Genomic DNA, 20,690 nt, shown 5'->3' on the forward strand with positions numbered 1-20,690 from the left:
TGCTTATTTCACTCAGTATAACACTCTCCAGGTCCATCCATGCTGTTGCAAACAATGAGTTCTTTTTTATTATTGCATGGTATTCCATTGTGTAAATGTACCACTGCTTTATTTTAATTTCAGAGAGAAAGGGAGAGGAAGAGAGAGATAGAAACATCGATGTGAGAGAGAATAACTGATCAGCTACCTCCTGCACACCCCACACTGGGGATCAAGCCCACAACCTGGGCATGTGCTCCCAACCAGAATTGAACCTGGGACACTTCAGTCCATAGGCCGATGCTCTATCCACTGAGCCAAACCAGTTAGGACAACCACAGCTTTTTTATCCTCTCATCTGCTGATGGGCACTTGGGCTGTTTCCAAATCTTAACTATTGTAAATTTCACTGCTATGAAAATAGGGGTACATACTTTCTTCCTGATTGGTGTTTCAGGTTTCTTAGGATATATTCCTAGAAGTGGGATCACTGGGTTAAATGTCAGTTCCATATATTTTTTTTTGAGGAAACTCCATACTGTTTTCCACAGTGGCTGCACCAGTCTCTATTCCCATCAGCAGTGTACTAGAGTTCTGTCCCTTTTTTCCACAACCTCGCTACCACTTGTTGTTTGTTGACTTGTTTATGATAGCCATTCTGACAGGTGTGAGGTGATATTTCATTGTCATTTTGATCTGCATCTTTGGGGTGATTAGTGACTTTGAGCATTTTTTCATATGTTTTTTGGTTTTCTGTATGTACACTTTGGAGAAGTGTCTATTTAGGTTCTTTGCCTATTTTTTAATTAGATTATTTGTCTTCCATTTGCTAAGTTATATAACTTCTCTATATTTATTGGAGATTAACCCCTTATTGGATGTATCTTGGAAAATATTTTCTCCTATGTAGTGGGCTCTCTTGTTATTTTGATGGTTTCTTTTGCAGTGCAGCAGCCTTTTTTATTTTAATTTAGTCTCATTTGTTTGTTCTCTTCTTAGTTTCCATTGTCCTAGGAGATGTATTGGTAAACCATTCAGGTTCAATTCTGGTTGGGGGCACATGCCCGGGTTGTGGGCTTGATCCCCAGTGTGGGGTGTGCAGGAGGTATTTTATCCATTTTGAGTTTATTCTTGTGTATGGTGTAAGTTGTTGGTCTAGTTTCTGAACTCTGTTTCTGATAAATTGCTTGTCTACCTTTCACTTAGCTCTTTTTTTTTTTCTGGAGATTCCTCCTCTTCTTTCATTAGGAGCTGTTTCTTTGTTTCCCCATTTTTAAAAAATCTTTATTGTTCAGATTATTACAGATGTTCCTCTTTTTTCCCCTTATAGCTCCCTTCTACCTGGTTCCCACCCCACTCCAGGCCTCCCCCCTTCCCCACTGACCTCGTCCATAGGTGTAAGCTCTTTGTCCAATCTCTTCCCACACCCCCAAAACCCCTTCCCCCTGAGAATTGTCAGTCTGCTCCCTTTCCATGCCCCTGATTCTATTACATTCACCAGTCTGTTCTGTTCATCAGGTTTTTTATTCATTTGATTTTTAGATTCACTTGTTGATAGATATGTATTTGTTTTAACTTCGTTGTTCATAATTTTTATCTTTACCATTTTCTTCTTCTTCCTCTTCTTAAAGAATACCCTTCAGCATTTCATATAATACTGGTTTGGCAGTGATGAGCTCCTGTAGCTTTTTCTTATCTGTGAAGCTCTTTATCTGACCTTCAATTCTAAATGATAGCTTTGCTGGGTAGAGTAATCTTGGTTGTAGGTTCTTGCTATTCATCACTTTGTATATTTCTTTCCACTCCCTTCTGGCCTGCATAGTTTCTGTTGATAAATCAGCTGACAGTTGTATGGGTACTCCCTTGGAGGTAACTGTTTTTCTCTTGCTGCTTTTAAGATTCTCTCTTTGTCTTTTGCTCTTGGCATTTTAATTATGATGTGTCTTAGTGTGGTCCTCTTTGGATTCCTTTTCTTGGGGGTTCTCTGCACTTCCTGGACTTGTACGTATATTTCTTTCACCAGGTCGGGGAAGTTTTCTGTCATTATTTCTTGTTTTCTCTCTTCTTCTGGTACCCCCATACTTCGGATGTTGTCCCAGAGGCTCCTTCACTATCTTCATGTTTTTGGATTCTTTTTTCTTTTTACTTTTCGGGTAGGGTGTTTTTTGCTTCTTCATATTTTAAATCTTTGACTTGATTCTTGGGATCCTCTAGTCTGCTGTTGGATCTCTGTATATTATTCTTTATTTCAGTCAGTGTATGCTTAATTTCTAATTGGTCTTTTTTAATGTCCTTGAGGGTCTCTCTAAATATCCTGGATGTTTTTAGAAGATTATTGAGTAACCTTATAACCGTGGTTTTGAACTCTATATCCAGTATTTTGCTTTCATCCATTTCTTTCATTTGTGACTTGTTTCTTTGTCTCCGCATTTTGGCTGCTTCCCTGTGTTTATTTCTATGTACTGGGTAATTGCTAAGTCTTCTTGAGTTGATAGAATGGCCTTGTGTGATAGGTGTCCTATAGGGCCCAGTGACTCAGCCTCCCCAGTCACCTGAGGTGGACACTCTTGGTGCACCCCTTTGTGGGCTGTTTGCACAGTCTTGTTGTAATTCACCCTTGATTGCTGTTGGTATCACTGGTAGGAATTGACCTTCAGGCCAATTGGCTGTGATGACCAGCTGTGTCTACACTGGAAGGTCTGTTGCACTGGAGACACCCTTATGGGGAAGGACTTGCTTCAGTGGGGCTTTGGTGCTCACTGAGTCTGCCCCTTGAATGTGTCTCTTATGAATGTGAAGAGTTGCAATCCAGTGTGTTCTCACTCTCATCACTGAGTACACTGGCTCTTGGATCTCCAAGGAGGTGCAAGGTCAGCCACTGTCTGGGGCCACTCAGCAGGAGCTACAGAGACATCTGCAGATTCCTCCTCTTTGTATGGGGTTTGGAAGTGTCTACATGAGGCCCAGCTTTGAAGCAAGGCAGGCTGCTGCTGCTGAGCCTTGGGCATTCTTTTGGAAGCTCTAGGGCTTTCTGACCCAGCTGCAGTTTGACAGGTTTTAGGCAGAGAAAGGACAGGCCATTCATATGCAAAAGCAGATGCACACAGCTTGGGTGGGGTTGTAAATTGGGTGGGGCGGGATCTCTGCGAATCACCAGGGCAGAGCAAACAGCAATGGCTGCCAGTCAGCCCTGCACCAGAGGTCCCCGGGTCTCCACATCCCGCGCCCCTGTGCAGGAACAATGATCACTGCAATCACCTATGAGAGAAAGCCACCCTCACATTACTGTCCTGATGCCAGATAGTCCATTTTCTCCCCATATGTGTCTGGGTCTCCCAGAGTCTCTCCCAGAACTGGAGTTCAGAGCAAGTGAGAGCTTGTATCTCCCTCCCGATTAAAAGAGCAGCACATCCAGGTGTCAGCACTTTCCACACCTCTGTACCTCTTACCAGTCTCAATGGCTTTCTTCACCTCTCTAGTTGTGGAACTTCCACTCAGCCAGTTTTCCCGCGGTTCTGGGTGGTAGCCGTTCTGCCTTTTAGTTGTAATTTTGATGTGGTTGTGAGAAGCAACAAGTACTATGTACTGGGTGTTTACCTATGCTGCCATCTTGGTTCTCTCTATTTCCCCATTTTTTCTGTTTCTTTTTTATTTGTGTCTATGTATTAGAAAAACTTACTAGTGTATGACTCACAGTCTTGCTTGGGTGGCCTAAAATAGTGGGTGTCCTGTGGGGTTCAGTGGTTTAATCTCCTTTATCTCCTGAGCGGAAGCTCTGGGAAGGTCCCTTGTGTGGATTATGTGGACCCTCATGTTATAACTGAATCTTGATTGCTTGTGTCCTCTTTGTGGGTGGGCTTGGCTCTCAGCCTGGCTAATTATAAGACTTAACTCCAACCAAGTCATGTAAACTGTTGTACTGCTGCTAACAGAACAAAACAAGACAAAATAAGACCAAGCTGAAAAAACCCACTACCACCACCACCAAATAAAACAAGAACTGAGAAAAAGAATAAGAAAAGTTTTTTTTAAAAAAGAGGCTAAATGTGTAATAAAAGAAAAAAGGGAAAAAAATTAGATAAGAGAAAAAGAAAAGGAAACAGAATATGAAAGGAAATAAGAGAAAATAAAAAATAAAAAGAAAAGAAACAATAATTTTAAAATGTAATAATAAAATAAGATATAGAATAGAAAAATAGAAATGAAACAATTGAATAAAAAAGAAAAAAACAAATAAGAAAAGAGAGGAATAAGAGATATGAAAGAAAAAAGAGAAGAATAAAAAGTGAAATAGAAAAAAACTAAAGAAAATATTTTTAAAAAGTGGAGTTCACCTCAGCAAATTTTAGTGCCTATTGTGATTACTGTTTGAATATGCTGCTTGTGGAGTTCACTGGATAATGCTCTGACGTTGTCTGAAGCTGGCTATGTGGTGTGCTGGTCCTGGGCCACCCAGGGTGGGTCTCTGATACAAGCCAATATCAGTTGCTGTCCCTGCCTGGCCCTCAGTAGCCTGATTAACGCTTGCTAGGGTAGAGTCCCAAGTAGTCTGATGGGGAGGGCCTTTGGAACCCAGAAGCTGGGTCTGCCTTAAGCCTGTACCTTGAATGTTGCAGCTCTCAGCTTCCCTTCCTTGCCCTATAGAATTGTGTTCAGGCAGGGTTTCCCAGACCGCTCCATATCTCCTCCTGTCTTTCCTCTGTGGTCTCTGTTCTCAATAGTTCAGATCACAACACTTCAACTGGTCTCTCAAGCCAATTCCTCTGCAGTTTAGCTCCAGTCCGTGGTTGGGAGCAAAAGGATGGAGCTTCCAGCTATTCTACAGCCATTTTGGAATCCAATATAAGCAGTCTCTATTTTCAGATTGACATTCTGTGTGTTTACCATATGAGAAGTGCCTACACTGCAAGCGCCCACATAAATTTATTGATTGTGTCTTGTGTCTACACAGGAGTGTAGAAAAACAAAGTAGATGTAACTTGAGATTGCTTATAGTCATTCAAATGCATTTTCATTTATAAAAGGAGAGCAGTGATCTGATTTTTGCATGTATAGGAGATATAGCATTCAAATAAATAATTATCCTGGATATAGAAATGTAATATGCCTAATCCATTAATCACTATGGATATTAGCTTAAATTGTTTTGACAATCATTGTATGCAGGGAATCCATAGGGTTTTAAACAGTTTACATGGAAAAGAAGTAAGGATTTTAGATGACAAAAAATTTGATAAGTATCAGAGACATGATCATGTGGATGAGAATTTTGATTTATATCATGTGACCCAATAGGTAAAATTAATGGAATGAATTTCTCTTACAAACTTTTATGAACAGATGTTTGTGCTTTCCTGGTTCTTATGAAAATTTTTTTTCCTAGGTGATACCTGGCTCCAAGTCCGCACTGTACCCCTTTGTTGAGTTCTTTTCCTTCTCTGAACCAAATTTCCTGTATAAAATTATAGAACTAAATATAACGATCTTCAAGTGTCATATAAAAACTATGGACCCTTATCCTGATGACAATAGCAACCTTGGTCTGATTTGTCATTCCTGCAGATGACAACCAGGTCTTTGTGCAGACCTACTCTTCTGCGCCACTGGTGATCACCGTGTTTCCTGGAACCCAAGAGGTGGTTGTGCCATGCCGAGTTACTTCTCCTGATGTCAATGTCAAGCTTCAGTTGGTAAGTTTCATTATTGGGGTCTCAGATAGAGAACTTGCTGTTATCTAGATTATGAAATGTAAAGAGAGTAGGGGACAGTATTTCAGTCTCATTTCTTGCTCCATCTGTGTTATGTCTGTCTCTTTGGAGCAGCATATAGAAGCAGACATAGTACCATTTTACCTTGGACCAGTGTTACCACAAGTTTATAACAACTAGGGGGGTGGGGAGACAATGGATGCTTAGATGTCCTGTAAGACCTCATGTAGATTGTATGTAAATGTTGTCCATGTGCAGAGCTCTGAGGCCAGAGTGGTTATTTTTCTTTTTTTTTTCTTTTTTTAAAATATATTTTATTGATCCTTCACAGAGAGGGAGGGAGAAGGATAGAAAGTTAGAAACATCGATGAGAGAGAGAGAGAAACATCGATCAGCTGCCTCCTGCACACTCCCCACTGGGGATGTGCCCGCAACCAAGGTACATGCCCTTGACCGGAATCGAACCCAGGACCCTTGGGTCTGCAGGCCGATGCTTATCCACTGAGCCAAACCAGTTAGGGCTATTTTTCTTAAATAGAGAGAAAATGGTGGATAGTTTTCAGGGGAATACTCAAGAAGAATAGAGAAAGGGGAAACAAACCCATCTATCTTGATTAGTTAAATCAATCTTGGTGATGAATGGAGTAACATATTTCCTTTGTAGATAACTTTCACATCTACCAAAGCTCTCACAATCCATAGTTGCATAACATTACTACAAATTTTAAAATAGTTCATGTATATCACCTTTGAAGTGCATACATAACTCTCTGTAAAGTGGATAGAGCTGGTTTATTATTTCCATTGTATATAAAAGAGATCTTAGGCTTAGAGAAAAGGAAGAACTTGTTTATGATGTATATTTCATTAAGTGTCATAGTCAAAAGTAAAAATTGGGTGTTCAGTTTCCCTGTCAAGTGTTTCAGTTATTATCCTGTGACCTTCTTCGGGATGGAAGATTATCTCTGCTCCTCTCCTGGATACACTGTTCCTCTGCACCCAAGCCCTTTTTCCTTTTCTTGTTAGGAAAAAGGTGTGAACCTCCCACAAAAGCAGGCAAAGATCATTTCACTTTCTTTCCTTAGAGGGAATGTTAGCATTTTTCCAATGCCTTCTGTCAGTACCACTGTGAAAGCTGAGATATGGGTCAGCCAGGAAATTATGTCTGGTAAAACAACTGATGTGGCATAAGAAAGTGCAAAAGCCCACAGGCAGAGGAATTTAACCTCTAACAATGTACAGAAGACTTTAGACTCCATTAGCCACTCCCTGAAGACCACACTATCCTGATTGAAAAACCCTCCTCTTTCCAGGCTTACCTGACCCTAAGGTTGTTAGAAAGTTCGTTATACACTCAGAGGAGCAGTCCTCAGAGCCATGTGGTCATTCTCCCTTCACTAAGCCACCAGCTCCCACTTTTCCCTGACATTCTATTGGCTATTTCTAAAGGGAAAAGGAAGATGGCTCCTTGTCTTTGGGACTTGGTCCAGAAAGAAGCAGTGGTGTGTGGAGATGGGTGGAGCAGGGAGGATGCAGTCTGCTGTATAACTTATATGCTTGGCTGTCCACCTTATCCTTTCTCTACCTAGTGGCAGGGAGGGTGTTCTGGCACACCCACCAGGCTTCTTTTTCCTCTTCCTCTGGTAGAGCTTGAAATCACTGTGTCTCTTTCCTCTGCTAAAATGAAGCACTAAGTAGGGAAGGGACTGAGCTGTCTGATTCAAACATCCTTTTCTAAAATTAAACCCCACTAGGCAGCCAGTTTACCTCCAGAGGATGTGTCAGGGTATGAGAGTCAAGACAAACCTAGGATTTGCTTTTTCCTAAGGCCTTAGCTGCTTTCATTAGAGTAGGCAATTTCATATTATCCAAAAATCTAACCCTTCCACTAAAAGGGGTTTCAAAGACACCAACCCATAACATTCCACTTCCTTTTCTAATCACCAACATTTTCCACAGTTCAGGTTAGCTTCTTCATTAGCTCATTTTATTCTGAAAAAAAAATCAACTTACTGCTGCTCTTAAAAGAGCTGTTAGCTAAAGACCTATGTCAATCCTTAGACACCACTTTCATCCTGAAGTTTGACAACTATAATCTGAGAGGTGAATTAAAGAGGTGCCCTGAAGAGGATATAAGAGGGTTTTTATCACACTGTAAATAGATCTTGAGCTAGTCTCTAGAATCAGGCCAGTTTCCTGAAGCCCACAGAAAGAGAGAAGTTCTGGACTAAGAATGAGGAAACCTAGAGCTCAGGTTGGATAATGATCCTTAACCAGTTAGGAGACTGAATATGGATTATGCCTTGTAAAATACAATAAGTTATATAGGTGAAAGTACTGTATAATCATGATCATTAGGACTGGAAGTAAACTTCTTGTCTGTGTATTTTCTACTTCCTGCTCTGTCCTCACTAGACCCACATATGTGTTTGCATTCCCTTTCTTGTACTTAAATTTCATCACTGGATTTCAGTGACACTCAACAGGTGGAGGAGAGAGAAGAGTGCTCCTTTTCCTAAAGTGTAGCTTCATCAGAAGTGAACTTTAGTTAAAAGCAAGCCAACAGTATATTTAAGGGAGTTTACCCAATGGTAACAGTAACCGAATCCAACTTCATGAAGAAGGAAAATAGAACTCATTCTGAGGTCAAATTTAATATAATTTGCTTCAGTCCAACGCATTTACCAAGTTCACTCTGTGCAAAGCACTGCCCAGATATATTCATAGAAAATTACCATAAAAATTACCATAAAGCGAGTGGCCTATAGTAATATATTCTCTCATAGGTCTGAAAGCCAGAAGTCTGAAATCAAAGTGTTGGCAGGCACATATTTCTACTGAAGGCTCTATAAGAGAATCCTTCCTTGTCTCTTCCAATACCTGGTGGCTCCACCCATTCCTTGGCTTGATGCTGGTTAACACTGGTCTCTGCCTCTGTCCTTACATGGCTTTCTCCCTTCTGTCTCTATGTATGTCTTCTTTTGTCCTGTCTTTTATAAGGACACATATCATTGGATTTAGGGCCTAGTCCAGTGATGGCGAACCTATGACACGCGTGTCAGAGGTGACACGCGAACTCATTTTTTTGGTTGATTTTTCTTTGTTAAATGGCATTTAAATATATAAAATAAATATCAAAAATATAAATCTTTGTTTTACTATGGTTGCAAATATCAAAAAATTTCTATATGTGACACGGCACCAGAGTTAAGTTAGGGTTTTTCAAAATGCTGACACGTCGACCTCAAAAGGTTCGCCATCACTGGCCTAGACTAATCCAGGATGATCTCATCTCAACATCCTAAAGTTAATTATATCTGCAAAGATTGCTTTTATAAAAATCATCTCATTCAAAAGTAGATATATCTTTTGGAGGGGTTACTATTGAATGCATTACAGGCCGTTACCAGTGCCAGGTACTCTGCTGAGAGCTTTATTTGCATTATCTCATTTAATATACACAATTGATGTTCTCAGGGTTCAATTCCTGACTTACAAGTAGTGTGGTATTCCTGTGTGTGTGTTATTAATAAGTTGTTTGTCTAATTTCTCTATTAGATATCTGTATGTACCAGACACAGTGGGAATAGAGAGGAGAAACAGATTACTTTCCTGAGTCAGTCTTTTCTGAGGATTTAAACTGGTGTATAGAGTATCCAGGAGTATTGGTTGAAACATGGAGTATCCAGGATTATTGGTTGAAACCAACAGAAATCCAACCAAACCTAACAAACTAGAACTAGTAGGTAAAATGGAAAGCGTATTTTAAAAAGAAGAGTATGGCTAAACCTCAGGGACATGTGTTCAGTAACAGCTCCTCTATTGAATACCATAGACTTGCTTCTTTCACAAGGGGGATGTGGTTATCTACAGTATATTAAGTATTTATTGCCAGAGAACAACTGTGAGGCATTTCTTATGTGACCCCAAATTACAAAATAATCACAGGGAAGGGTTTTGATTGCCCTACCTAAAATCTGATGCCCATTTCTAGACTAATTACTGTGGCCAAAGGGGAAGGATTTATATGAAAATGGCAGCTCTCACACAAACTACATAGTTAAAGGACATGTTTGTTTAGTGTGAGAGGGATGTCAGGGATGGTTTGTAGGAAGGGGTAGAGACAAAAATAAGGAAAGGTTCTTATTTTGAGCAATTGTGTCTAATATGGATAATGAAGTATCTAATATAGATAAGGAAAATCTAATTTAGAATGGAAGGGAAGAGGAAGGGCATAACAGAGATTTTGTAGGTGAAATCTTATAGCAGGTTTTTTTTTTAACTATTGACATGTGGTGTCAGATACTTCTTTGTTGTAGGGTTGGGGCTGCTATCCTGTGCATTATGGGATGCTTAACAGCATCCCTGGCCTCTACCTACTAGATGCCAGTAGCATCCCTCCCACCCCCCTGCAAGTTTTATCAATCAAAAATGTTTCCAAACATTACCAAATATCCCCTGGGGAGCCAAACCCTTCCCCAACCCTTCATTGAGAGCCATTAATCTATAGGGTTAATTAAATGAATGAGTTGCTTTCTTAGGACTGAGGCTTTAATCATTCAAATGGAAAAAGTATTAAGACACAGAGTATTTCAACTCTGCAATCAGATAGTTCAATATTTTAGTATCTTACCATTACTTTGAATTCCTGCAACACTGAATTTCTGCATAAGCATGCAAAAAACTCAAGGTGTTTTGACTCTCCTTGATTATTGTAATTTATCCCATATGTTACTTGTGTTGTCTTTATTTTATTCTATTGTTTTTTAATTGTCAGATTCCCTGGGGACATCTGGTAGTTAGGTACATTTAGGTTATGGTGAAATTACTAATGGTGAAAGGGCTTCTCAAAGAGTTCCAACAAATATTCTGGTGAAAACTGATATTTGAAAAATTATTTTAAATGTTTTAATTCAATAGTTAATACTTAAGAAGTAAAACAAAACAAAACATGAAACTAAAAAGAAATCTGATAAACTTTCAACCCTAGGTTTTGTGTTATTAGACAATATGTGATGACCTTGTCCTGATATTAAAAACCTGTAGATGATTATGCTAAGTGAAATAAGCCAGTCAGAGAAAGATAAATACCATGTGATCTCACTTATATCTAGAATCTAATTAAAAAAAATAAACTTATGAGCAAAATAGAAACAGAGACATGGATACATGGAAGACTGACAGCTGTCAGGTGGCAGTGTTAGGGGGGACTGGATGAAAAAAGGTGAAGAGATTAGCCAAAGAACATATGCGTATAACCCATGGACACAGACAACAGTGTGGTGATGGCCATAGGGAAGGGGAACAGAGGCTGGATGGAGTTGGGCAAGGGGAGGAGAAAATGGGGACATCTGTAATAGTGTCAACAACAATAAAATTAAAAGTTAAAAAGAGAAACAAATAGCCCTAGCCAGTTTTGCTCAGTAGATAGAACGTCGGCCTGAGGACTGAAGGGTCCCAGGTTCAATTCTGGTCAAGGACACATGCCTGAGTTGCAGGCTCGGTCCTCAGTTGGGGGCATGTGGGAGGCAACCGATCAATGATTCTCTCTTATCATGAATGTTTCTATCTCTCTCTCTCCCTCTCCCTTCCTCTCTGAAATCAATAAAAATATTTTTTTAAAAAAGAAAAAATAATAAGTGTCTGAGTAGTTCTTGTTGGATAAGAATAAGATAACCGAACTATGGGTCAAAAAGAGATAGAAGCTCAGTGTTAGAAGAGACCTTACAGTCTAATTTTCCACAAAAATTATTTTATAGCACCCTGGACAAATAGTCATTCAGCTATTGTTTCAATACTTTCAGTGACAGAGAAGTCACCATCTGATTGAGCCAAAATATGCATCACTGTCATTTCCACTTATTGGTCCCCATTATACCCTCTGTTATACACAAAAGTTCCCAAGTAAGAGTTCTTCAAATACTAGGAAAGAGCCTCTGCATCCCCAACCAATCACTAACTCCACCTACCACTTTCCATCCTCAAGTGTTTCTTTTGTCCCACTAAAAATGTCCTGTTTCTTAAACGATTCCTTATATCACAAGGCTTCCAAAACCTTAATAGTTTTTATCATCTTCCTCTGACCATGCTTCAATTTGTAAATATCCTCCTTAAAATATAGAGTCCATTCTCATATACCAGTGGATATAAATTAGTATATTCTGCTGTGATGGACTTTGGTAAAATATATCAAGTGCTTGGAAAATGTCTGTACACTTTGATCCAGTAGTTGTTCATCTAAGGATCTTGTCCAGTGAATAAGCAAAGATTGAAACGTAAAGATATTCATTGTCACATTGTTTTAAATAAAACAAAAATTATTACAACATAAATATCTAACAAAAGAATGGTTAAATAAATATTAGAATACCAATATTATACAGTCATTAAAATTGTTTATGAAGAGTTTTTAATAATATGAGAACATGCTAATTATATAATGTAAAATAGGAAAAAAACAGGATACATTGTATATACTTTATAAGTACAGCTATGTAACAATATATACATACATAGATAAAAGACTGTAAGTAAATATGTTTTATTATTCCTAGTGGCTATTTCTGGGTTATAGGTCATCACTATTATTTTTTATTTATTTTCTCCAGTATTTTAAAAAAACGTTCACAATTGGTATATATTGCTTTTATATCAATCAAAAGAAGATTTAGTAATCCAGATCTGTTTAGAAACACACTAGCTGAGAGTAAGAACTCAGTTTGTGCTGTTTGCAGCTGGATCCCTATTGCCTAGCACAGAATAGATACTATTAAATATTAAATATTTGATTAAATGAATGAAAGTACAAGCTACAAATGGACTTCATGTGGGCCATTAAGTTCCTTAAAGTCTTTTTTCATATGCCCTTCCTTACTTGAGGCAGAAAGAGCCACCTACAGTAACAGAATGTACGTAAATATCAGGGGCCCTCATGAGAAGATGTGGAACCTGACAGCTGCGATTCTCTCACATATCTTAAAAAGGAGGCCCAATGAATCTTAGCATAGCCTTTTTGGCTCTAAATATATCCAATAGAAGAGCTATAAGCCTTAATATTCAAACCAATAATAAGCAATCAGTTTAGCAAGGTGTCCCCTATGAACTTCATCTGTAAAATGAGAGTAACATTAATACCTATCTCATAGAGTTATAAAGATTAAATGAGCTAATACAGTGCCTGGCACATAGTAAGTGTTTGGTAAGTGTTTATTACTATAATTATTATTTATTGAGTATCTACTCTGAGCCCATCACTGTGCTAATCTCTGAGAAGAAAACAAAGGTTAACCAGCACAGACTCAGTTCTGAGGAAACTTGGGTGGGTGAGTGGGAGGGCAAGCCACTCCTCTCGGTGGCTTCAGAGCAGATAGTTTGGGTATGATACTGATGACTGGCCAGAACTTTACATGTATGTGTTCCTATGTCCTCCTTTTTTGCCCCATAGTTACACTCTGCCACATTTTCCTATGGAAGCCAAAACTGGAATCCCAGGAAAGGCTTCATTGTGACCCGACCCTCTTACCACTTCTACAGCACCATGCTCCAGTGTATTGCCGAAGTTAATGGGAAGACACACAAGTCATTCTATCTCCCACAGCGTCTGGGTATGTGATCTTACGTTTTTAGGTTAGGAAATGGGATCCTACTGCTCCTGGTAATCACTTCCTATTTGTATAAACCTTACTTCAGCTATAATCTCTTCCATATTATTTAATAACTAGTGATTCTAAGCTTTTATTTTAAGAACTGTATGTATCTCAGTAGAAAAAGCCCAGACTAAGTTCTGTTACTGTTTTCAGCTGCCTGCTCAATAGATCCATAAAATCAATGGTTTATCAGTGTCTAACAATAGATACTTAGCTTTTATAAGTTTATCCTTGCCAAACTATGAAATGATGGTACATATCGTGGCTAAACAATGACATCTTGGAACTTTATATTAATGCTGCTCTTGTATAGAAGTGAAAACAGGTTTCTAATCCAGGGAAGACCCTTTGCTCAGAGAATTCAGAAATGTAGCAGAATTAGCCACAGAGGGGCTTAATGGCTTTAGATCAGTAGGAGGAAAAACTTTCTGATGGAGAGTTTATTAAACTGTGTATATGATTTCCTAAGCAGGATTGCAGAATTCTTTTCATTGAAAAACCTCAGGAACTAGGAAGATAAGCCTTGACACCACCACCAAGCCTCTTGATATAATTTATATAAAATCTTATCCAGTAGTTTCTGAATCATGGAATCTTCTGGTTTGGTTTTGAGTCTACATTTCCATATAAGAAAAGGAATGAGAAATTGAGAATTCTAAGAAGTACTCCATAATCCAGATTTTTGTCTCTTGCCTTCTTTGTCAGTATTATGCCATCTGATATATTTTCCAGAAACCAAGAGAGAAAATATCTCCATCAGATACAACCACCAGAAACTTCTCATAGGAGATACCCTTTTCCTGCAATGTGTTGCAGAGACCACATTCAATGGACGAATCAAACTGAACTGGGTATTCAATCGGCAAGATGTAAGGACAGTATCCCTGCTCTAACTCTTCACAAATCCACCCACATCCTTTCTCTTTGCCATTCTCACTCAGTTCCTACTTTGGGTCAAGAACTAGGCAAAGTGCTAAGAAAGTCAACGAAGTTGAATTATAAGCAGCTTCTGCATTTAAGGAAGCCACTCTTGTAAGGGACTTGCATTTCATTTTTCACCACATCATGGTTCATTAGTTATGTATGTAATGTAATAGAAGTGCAGGAAAAGTGTCATGTTGCCATAGGGATTTTCTTTGGCTTTCTGTTGAGCTGTGACAAGTTAGGTACCTAGGAGTGCTCAATAATCTCAAGTGAAATTATTCTCTTTTTTTTTCTCACCCCACAGTCCAAGACAACACCCAGGTGTTGTGAAATTAAAAGAAAATTGTACCAAGGATCCCCTGTGTACAAGAGTTATAGTAACTTGACCATTTGGAATGTAACTATGGAAGACAATGGTTTGTACATTTGCAGGGAAGAAAACAATACTGCCCTGCAAGCCAACATCACCATCATAGTGTACAGTACGTAATACTTTTACTCCTGACTCTTCCCTGAAAACTGGCCTGCCTACTCTTTTCCCACTATATATAAGAAATCACTCAGATACATCTTCATTTTTTTCCAGTATTATAGTCTCTAAATCTTATAGTCCAAATGCTTTGGTGCTTAAATCAGAAAAGCTAGCAAATGTCAGGCAGCTCCTTCTCTGTTCTTTCACTCTGGCATGGGGATTGTATGCTAGAGAGCATTGTGATTTAACTTACATACTTTTACAACCTGTTGGCTAGTTACAGATGTATGTTTTAGGAACTTAAGGTGAAGTAGCTCATTAGTATTTTGGTCCATGTAAAGACTAGGTTCTTGAATCTTCTATCATTTTTTGCCAATTTTTTGTGTGATCTTGGATAACTTGTTGCACCTCCCTGGGCTTCATTTTTTTCTCATCTATCATCATCATCATTTTTTGCATCATTATAATATAATGTTTGAGGTTGCTTCTGGCTTGTTTTTCTGATATCAATGTGACTATAGATTTCCTAGTGAAAATAATTAAATGAACATCAGCTTAACCTACTATGGGGCGGGGGGGTGGGGGGGGAGAGGTCTCTCTTCTCGTGGCGAGCGCAGAGAGAGAGAACATGGGGGTTGATGAATTCTTGTGTAGAACATGACGAGGTTTAAGGAAAAATGAATAAAACAAGACTGAGACAGACATAGAGGGAAAGCTGGGCCTGGGTGTGGCATCTGCCCTCTGATAGATGAACAGAGCCCCTCCCACATGGTGGGAAGTTTATTTATACTCAAAGTAACAGGAAGTTACATCACATCTGGGTGGGCCTGGAGTTCCTGGCAACATAATAGGACCCTCCCCCCTTAGCACCTGGGCAGGAAAGTCAGACTGAGTGGCGTCCTAGCCTCTTGACTAGGACCGCCTCCAGGGCATGGCTCTGCCTCCATCCTGAGTTCAGTTGATGATATCTAAAAAAATCCCGAATGTGCTAGTCAGCAGCCCTCCATATCTCCCCCGATTTTTATATTTAAGCAACTAAAGTTAAAAATAAAACTTAATATCAAAAACAAAACTTTGACTAAATAAAACTAATAAAAAAACAATATCAATGCAAACACAACAAGAGAGAAATCAAACTATAGCTATGTTAACATTTTTAGCTACTAACTGAAAGTCTCTTTTGCTGCTGTTGTATATTTACTCAGAGTCCTTAGACTTGGCTGTGCAAGGTCTTATAGAAGACTGGCAGCTAACCAATGTTAGCATATCCAGAAACATGGTTGAGGCTGTAACTTCCACCTCCGCTGGCTTTAGTTGTTAACTTCTTCAGCTGACCCTATGTTGACACCTCAGTCTTTTACGTAGTTTTTGTTTTCCTCTTCTGCATCGCTGTCATCAGGGCAACTTTCAGTCCCTCGAACGATGGGACAAGCAGCTTCTCTGGGTCCATCATAGTGACGCACGTAATGCTCTGGCATCCAGATTGGCTGAGCTGTTCCTTCTGGAAAGATACAAAACACAACTTCTTCCCCACATTATTATTGAATCTGATAAAACTTTTGTCTGGTTTTTGCTTTCTTCAACCAGGCTAACTTGGCGGAGGCTATTGTACAGGAGGCCTGATGCCTTCCAGCTGCTGTACAATCCTCTGCATCGCAATTCAAAAAATTTAAAATATAAAGCAAAAAATTTTAAAATATAAAGATCATGACTGAGTTTATATTTGAGGTGACACATAACATCTGTCTCCCCCTTTCTGTTTTAATAATTGCATTTTAATAGTACAATTGGTTTACTTCATTATTGCTTGAGAAGTATAAGGGATACTAGTTTTATGACAAATTTGATATTGTTGACAAAAGTACTGAAAACAGAATTAGCGTACGTGGATCCATTGTCTGTTTATTTATTTATTTATTTATTTATTTATTTATTTATTTATTTTGAGAGTTTTGGGTTGTTTTCTCTTTTGTAATACTTCTTTGCCTAAGATTTTCATGAATGAAAAATGGATATACTCACCTTTAAAAAAAGGTATAAATCAAAATCAAATTATTTGTACTTTTAGCATATGCATAATGGCTAAAATGTTTAGTCATTTAGTGAAAATGCAAATAAGACGATTTCTGTACAATCTCCTCCAAGTGTAAAATACATTTAAGAGGTTATTTTTTTTACTTTTTTTAAAATTAAATCTTTATTGTTCAGATTATTACAGTTGTTCCTCTTTTTTTCCCCCGTAGCTCTCCTCCACCCAGTTCCCACCCCACCCTCTGCCCTTACCCCTCCCACTGTCCTCATCCATAGATGTATGATTTTTGTCCAGTCTCTTCCTGCACCCCCACACCCCTTTCCCCCCAAGAATTGTCAGTCCACTCCCTTTCCATGCCCCTGGTTCTATTATATTCACCAGTTTACTCTGTTCATCAGATATTTTATTCACTTGATTTTTAGATTCACTTGTTAACAGATATGTATTTGCTGTTCATAATTTTTATCTTTACCTTTTTCTTCTTCCTCTTCTTAAAGAATACCTTTCAGCATTTCATATAATGCTGGTTTGGTGGTAATGAACTCCTTTAGCTTATTCTTATCTGTGAAGCTCTTTTTCTGACCTTCAATTCTGAATGATAGCTTTGCTGGATAAAGTAATCTTGGTTGTAGGTTCTTGCTATTCATCACTTTGAATATTTCTTGCCACTCTCTTTTGGCCTGCATAGTTTCTGTTTAGAAATCAGCTGACAGTCGTATGGGTACTCCCTTGTAGGTAACTGACTTTCTTTCTCTTGCTGCTTTTAAGATTCTCTCTTTGTCTTTTGCTCTTGGCATTTTAATTATGATGTGTCTTGGTGTGGTCCTCTTTGGATTCCTTTTGTTTGGGGTTCTCTGCGCTTCCTGGACTTGTAAGTCTATTTCTTTCACTAGGTAGGGGAAGTTTTCTGTCATTATTTCTTCAAATAGGTTTTCAATATCTTGCCCTCTCTCTTCTTCTGGCACCCCTATAATTCTGATGTTGGTATGCTTGAAGTTGTCCCAGAGGCTCCTTACACTATCTTCATATTTTTGGATTCTTTTTTCTTTTTGCTTTTCCGGTTGTGTGTTTTCCACTTCTTGGTATTCAAATCTTTGACTTGATTCTTGGGATCCTCTTGTCTGCTGTTGTATCTCTGTATATTATTCTTTATTTCAGTCAGTGTATGCTTAATTTCTAGTTGGTCTTTTCTCATATCCTCCAGGGTCTCACTAAATTTATTGGCGGTTTCCATAAAATTCTTGAAAAACCTTATAACCGTGGTTTTGAACTCTATATCCAGTTGTTTGCTTTCCTCTATTTCTGTCATTTGTGACCTGTTTCTTTGTCTCCGCATTTTTTATGCTTCCTTGTGTTGGTAGAGTGGCTTTGTGTGCTAGGTGTCCTATAGGGCCCAGTGGCTCAGCCTCCCCAATTACCTGAGGTGGACACTCTTGGTGCACCCCTTTGTGGGCTCTGTGCACAGTCTTGTTGTAGTCTTGTTGTAGTTAAGCCTTGATTGTTGTAGTTATCACTGGGAGGAATTGACCTCCAGGCCAATTGGCAGTGAGAATCAGCTGTCTTCAGTGGGAGAACTTCTGTGCTGAAGACACCCTTCTGGAGCAAGACTTGCTTCAGTGGGGCTTTGGTGCTCACTGGGTCTGCCCCCTGAGTGTGTCCCTTATGGATCTGAAGAATTGTAGTCTGGATGGTCCTGCTCTGACCACTGAGTACACTGGCTCTTGGATCTAAGGAGGTGCTAATTTAGACTCTGCCTGAGACTACCCAGCAGGAGCTATGAAGAGAACTGCAGATTCCCCTTCCTTTTTGGGGGTTTGGAGGTGCCCAGATGAGGCCCAGCTGTGAAGCAATGCAAGCTGCTGTGGGGCCTTGGGCCTTCTCTTGGAAGTTCTGTGTCTGTCCGTCCCAGCTGCAATTTGTTATGTAATTTTCAGATTGGAAAGGGCCAGGGCATTCATATGCAAAAGTCTCTGCAGCAGCCTGGGTGGGATGGGGTTTCAGGGAATCAACAGGGCGGAGCAAGCAGCTATGGCTGATCCTCAGCCCTGCCCTAAGGGGCCCTGAGTCTCAGTGTCCTGGTAATTGCTGCAAGCACCTCTGAGGGAAAGCCGCCCTCAAGTTCCAAGTTCTGCCTGCTGCTAGACAGCCCAGTTTCTCCCCGTATGAGTCCTGGGTCCCCAGAGACTTCCTAGAACTGGAGTTCAGAGCAGTTGGGAGCTTGTGACTCCCTTCCAATTCAAAAAGACAGCCGGGTCCTCAGTTGCCAGCCCTTGCCGCGTGCGCCTCTGTACCTCTGCACTTTACTTCCGCAGCTCCTCTGAGTCTCAGTGTGCTTTTCTCTTTCCTTCTAGTTGTAGAATTTCCACTCAGCCAGCCTTTCTGTAGTTCTGGATTATGTCCATTTTGTCTTTTCGTTGTATTTTTGAAGTTGCTGTGGGAGGCAGCAATTTCCGGTGTTTACCTATGCGGCCATCTTGGTTTCTCCTCCCCATTGTCTGTTTTTAGCTCTAGGGGAGCTCCTAGTACCATAAAGGCAATGATTAATTATGTGCTAGGCTCTCTTCCCTGTTACTTTTCCTTAATAAATCTTGATAAGTGAATGCTGCCTGAAGGGTTTGAGTCCTTTTAAGACTCTTCATTCCACATCTGCAGACTATAAGTAAACATATGAGAACAAGAATGAGACAAACAATAGTGGTTATGCTGAGAGATAAATGCAATGATATCCAGTGAAAGGGGTTAAACTCTTTCAAGTCCTCTATAAATTGCTGCCAGGCATTAAGGGAATTGGTTTGTAAGTTTGCCTGGGATAATTGTACAATATGCTGTTATAATTCTAAAATATCAAGGGTTGTGTTACCTTTCCCCAAAGCACTAAGAAGATGAATTTTTATTGATTCCCAAGGGTGCAGGGTACTATTATAGGGAACAGGGGTAACACAAATCTTGGAGAAATTATAATGACACTGCAAAGATATTCTTTGCTCTAGGACATGGATTTTATCACCCATCCACAGGACTGTAGACTTTAGTGCCGATAATTCTATCTCAAACTGGCTGTGGATTCTTTTCTGTATAGACAGGGTCTTAGTTACATTTTTCTTGACTTGTTGTACAAACTGAGAGGTTTAAACAGTCTGTACCATTGATGAAGCAGCAATGCCCACAGAAGTAAGTAAGGTTACTAGGGAAAAGATTTATGCAATTAACATTCCAAGAAATCTTTTTTGGAAAAGATTTATGCAATTAACATTCCAAGAAATCTTTTTTGTCTTTTTAAGATTTTTACTAGATCATGCAACAGTTGGTAGGTTTGGTGAGATTCCCAAGGCTCAGTTAAGTTGGTGGGAACCCCAGCAAAAGCTGCTTGTTTTAAAATCACGAGGAACTTCTTTTGAAATGTAGAATTAATACAATGGGATAAAGTGCAACCTGTGCATGGCACCTCATACAGATGGCTTCTAACATTAAGGTGCACCTGGATGGGGCCTGAGAGGAGTACAAATGAATCAAACACACAGGCAATAGCAAGCACTGTCTTATTGAAAGTTCCTTGTAAAGCAAAAATGGAATTATTTGAGCTATAATTAAAACTATTCCATTTAATAGGTGCAAGTGCAGCAGCTAATTTCCATTGCGTACTTTGTAGGGGCTGATTGTCATGTTGCAATTGAGGCCCAACAAATTCTCCTCCATGCCATGAGATGGAGTGATTTGCTTCAACATATAGATAGGATGTGTCCCCTTTCCATTTTAGGGTGCGATTGTTACTATATAAAGACCCATAAGGGCTCCAGTCCACAAAGAAAAAATTGTTATTAAGTTTGCTGGTGGTAGGATAATTACTATAACAGTCTTGCCAATTAATTTCTTCCTCGGTGGGGTACCATTCATAAGACTTTTTACATAATGGCTTAGTTGGGGGATGT

At 39.3% G+C, this 20,690-nt stretch overlaps 1 protein-coding gene across 2 annotated transcripts in view; it reads left to right on the forward strand.

The window, feature by feature from the left end:
- Positions 1 to 20,690, forward strand: part of LOC132225132 (vascular endothelial growth factor receptor kdr-like) — a 388,352-nt gene that overhangs the window by 143,092 nt on the left and 224,570 nt on the right. For both annotated transcript variants that reach the window (XM_059680383.1, XM_059680382.1), the window contains exons 5-8: positions 5,542 to 5,669; positions 13,132 to 13,291; positions 14,066 to 14,202; positions 14,562 to 14,739. In XM_059680383.1, the coding sequence (XP_059536366.1) occupies positions 5,542 to 5,669; positions 13,132 to 13,291; positions 14,066 to 14,202; positions 14,562 to 14,739 (603 nt within the window). The remainder of the gene's footprint in view (positions 1 to 5,541; positions 5,670 to 13,131; positions 13,292 to 14,065; positions 14,203 to 14,561; positions 14,740 to 20,690) is intronic.

The sequence above is a fragment of the Myotis daubentonii genome, chromosome X (assembly GCF_963259705.1).
Source record: "Myotis daubentonii chromosome X, mMyoDau2.1, whole genome shotgun sequence".
Classification (NCBI taxonomy): Eukaryota; Metazoa; Chordata; class Mammalia; order Chiroptera; family Vespertilionidae; genus Myotis; species Myotis daubentonii.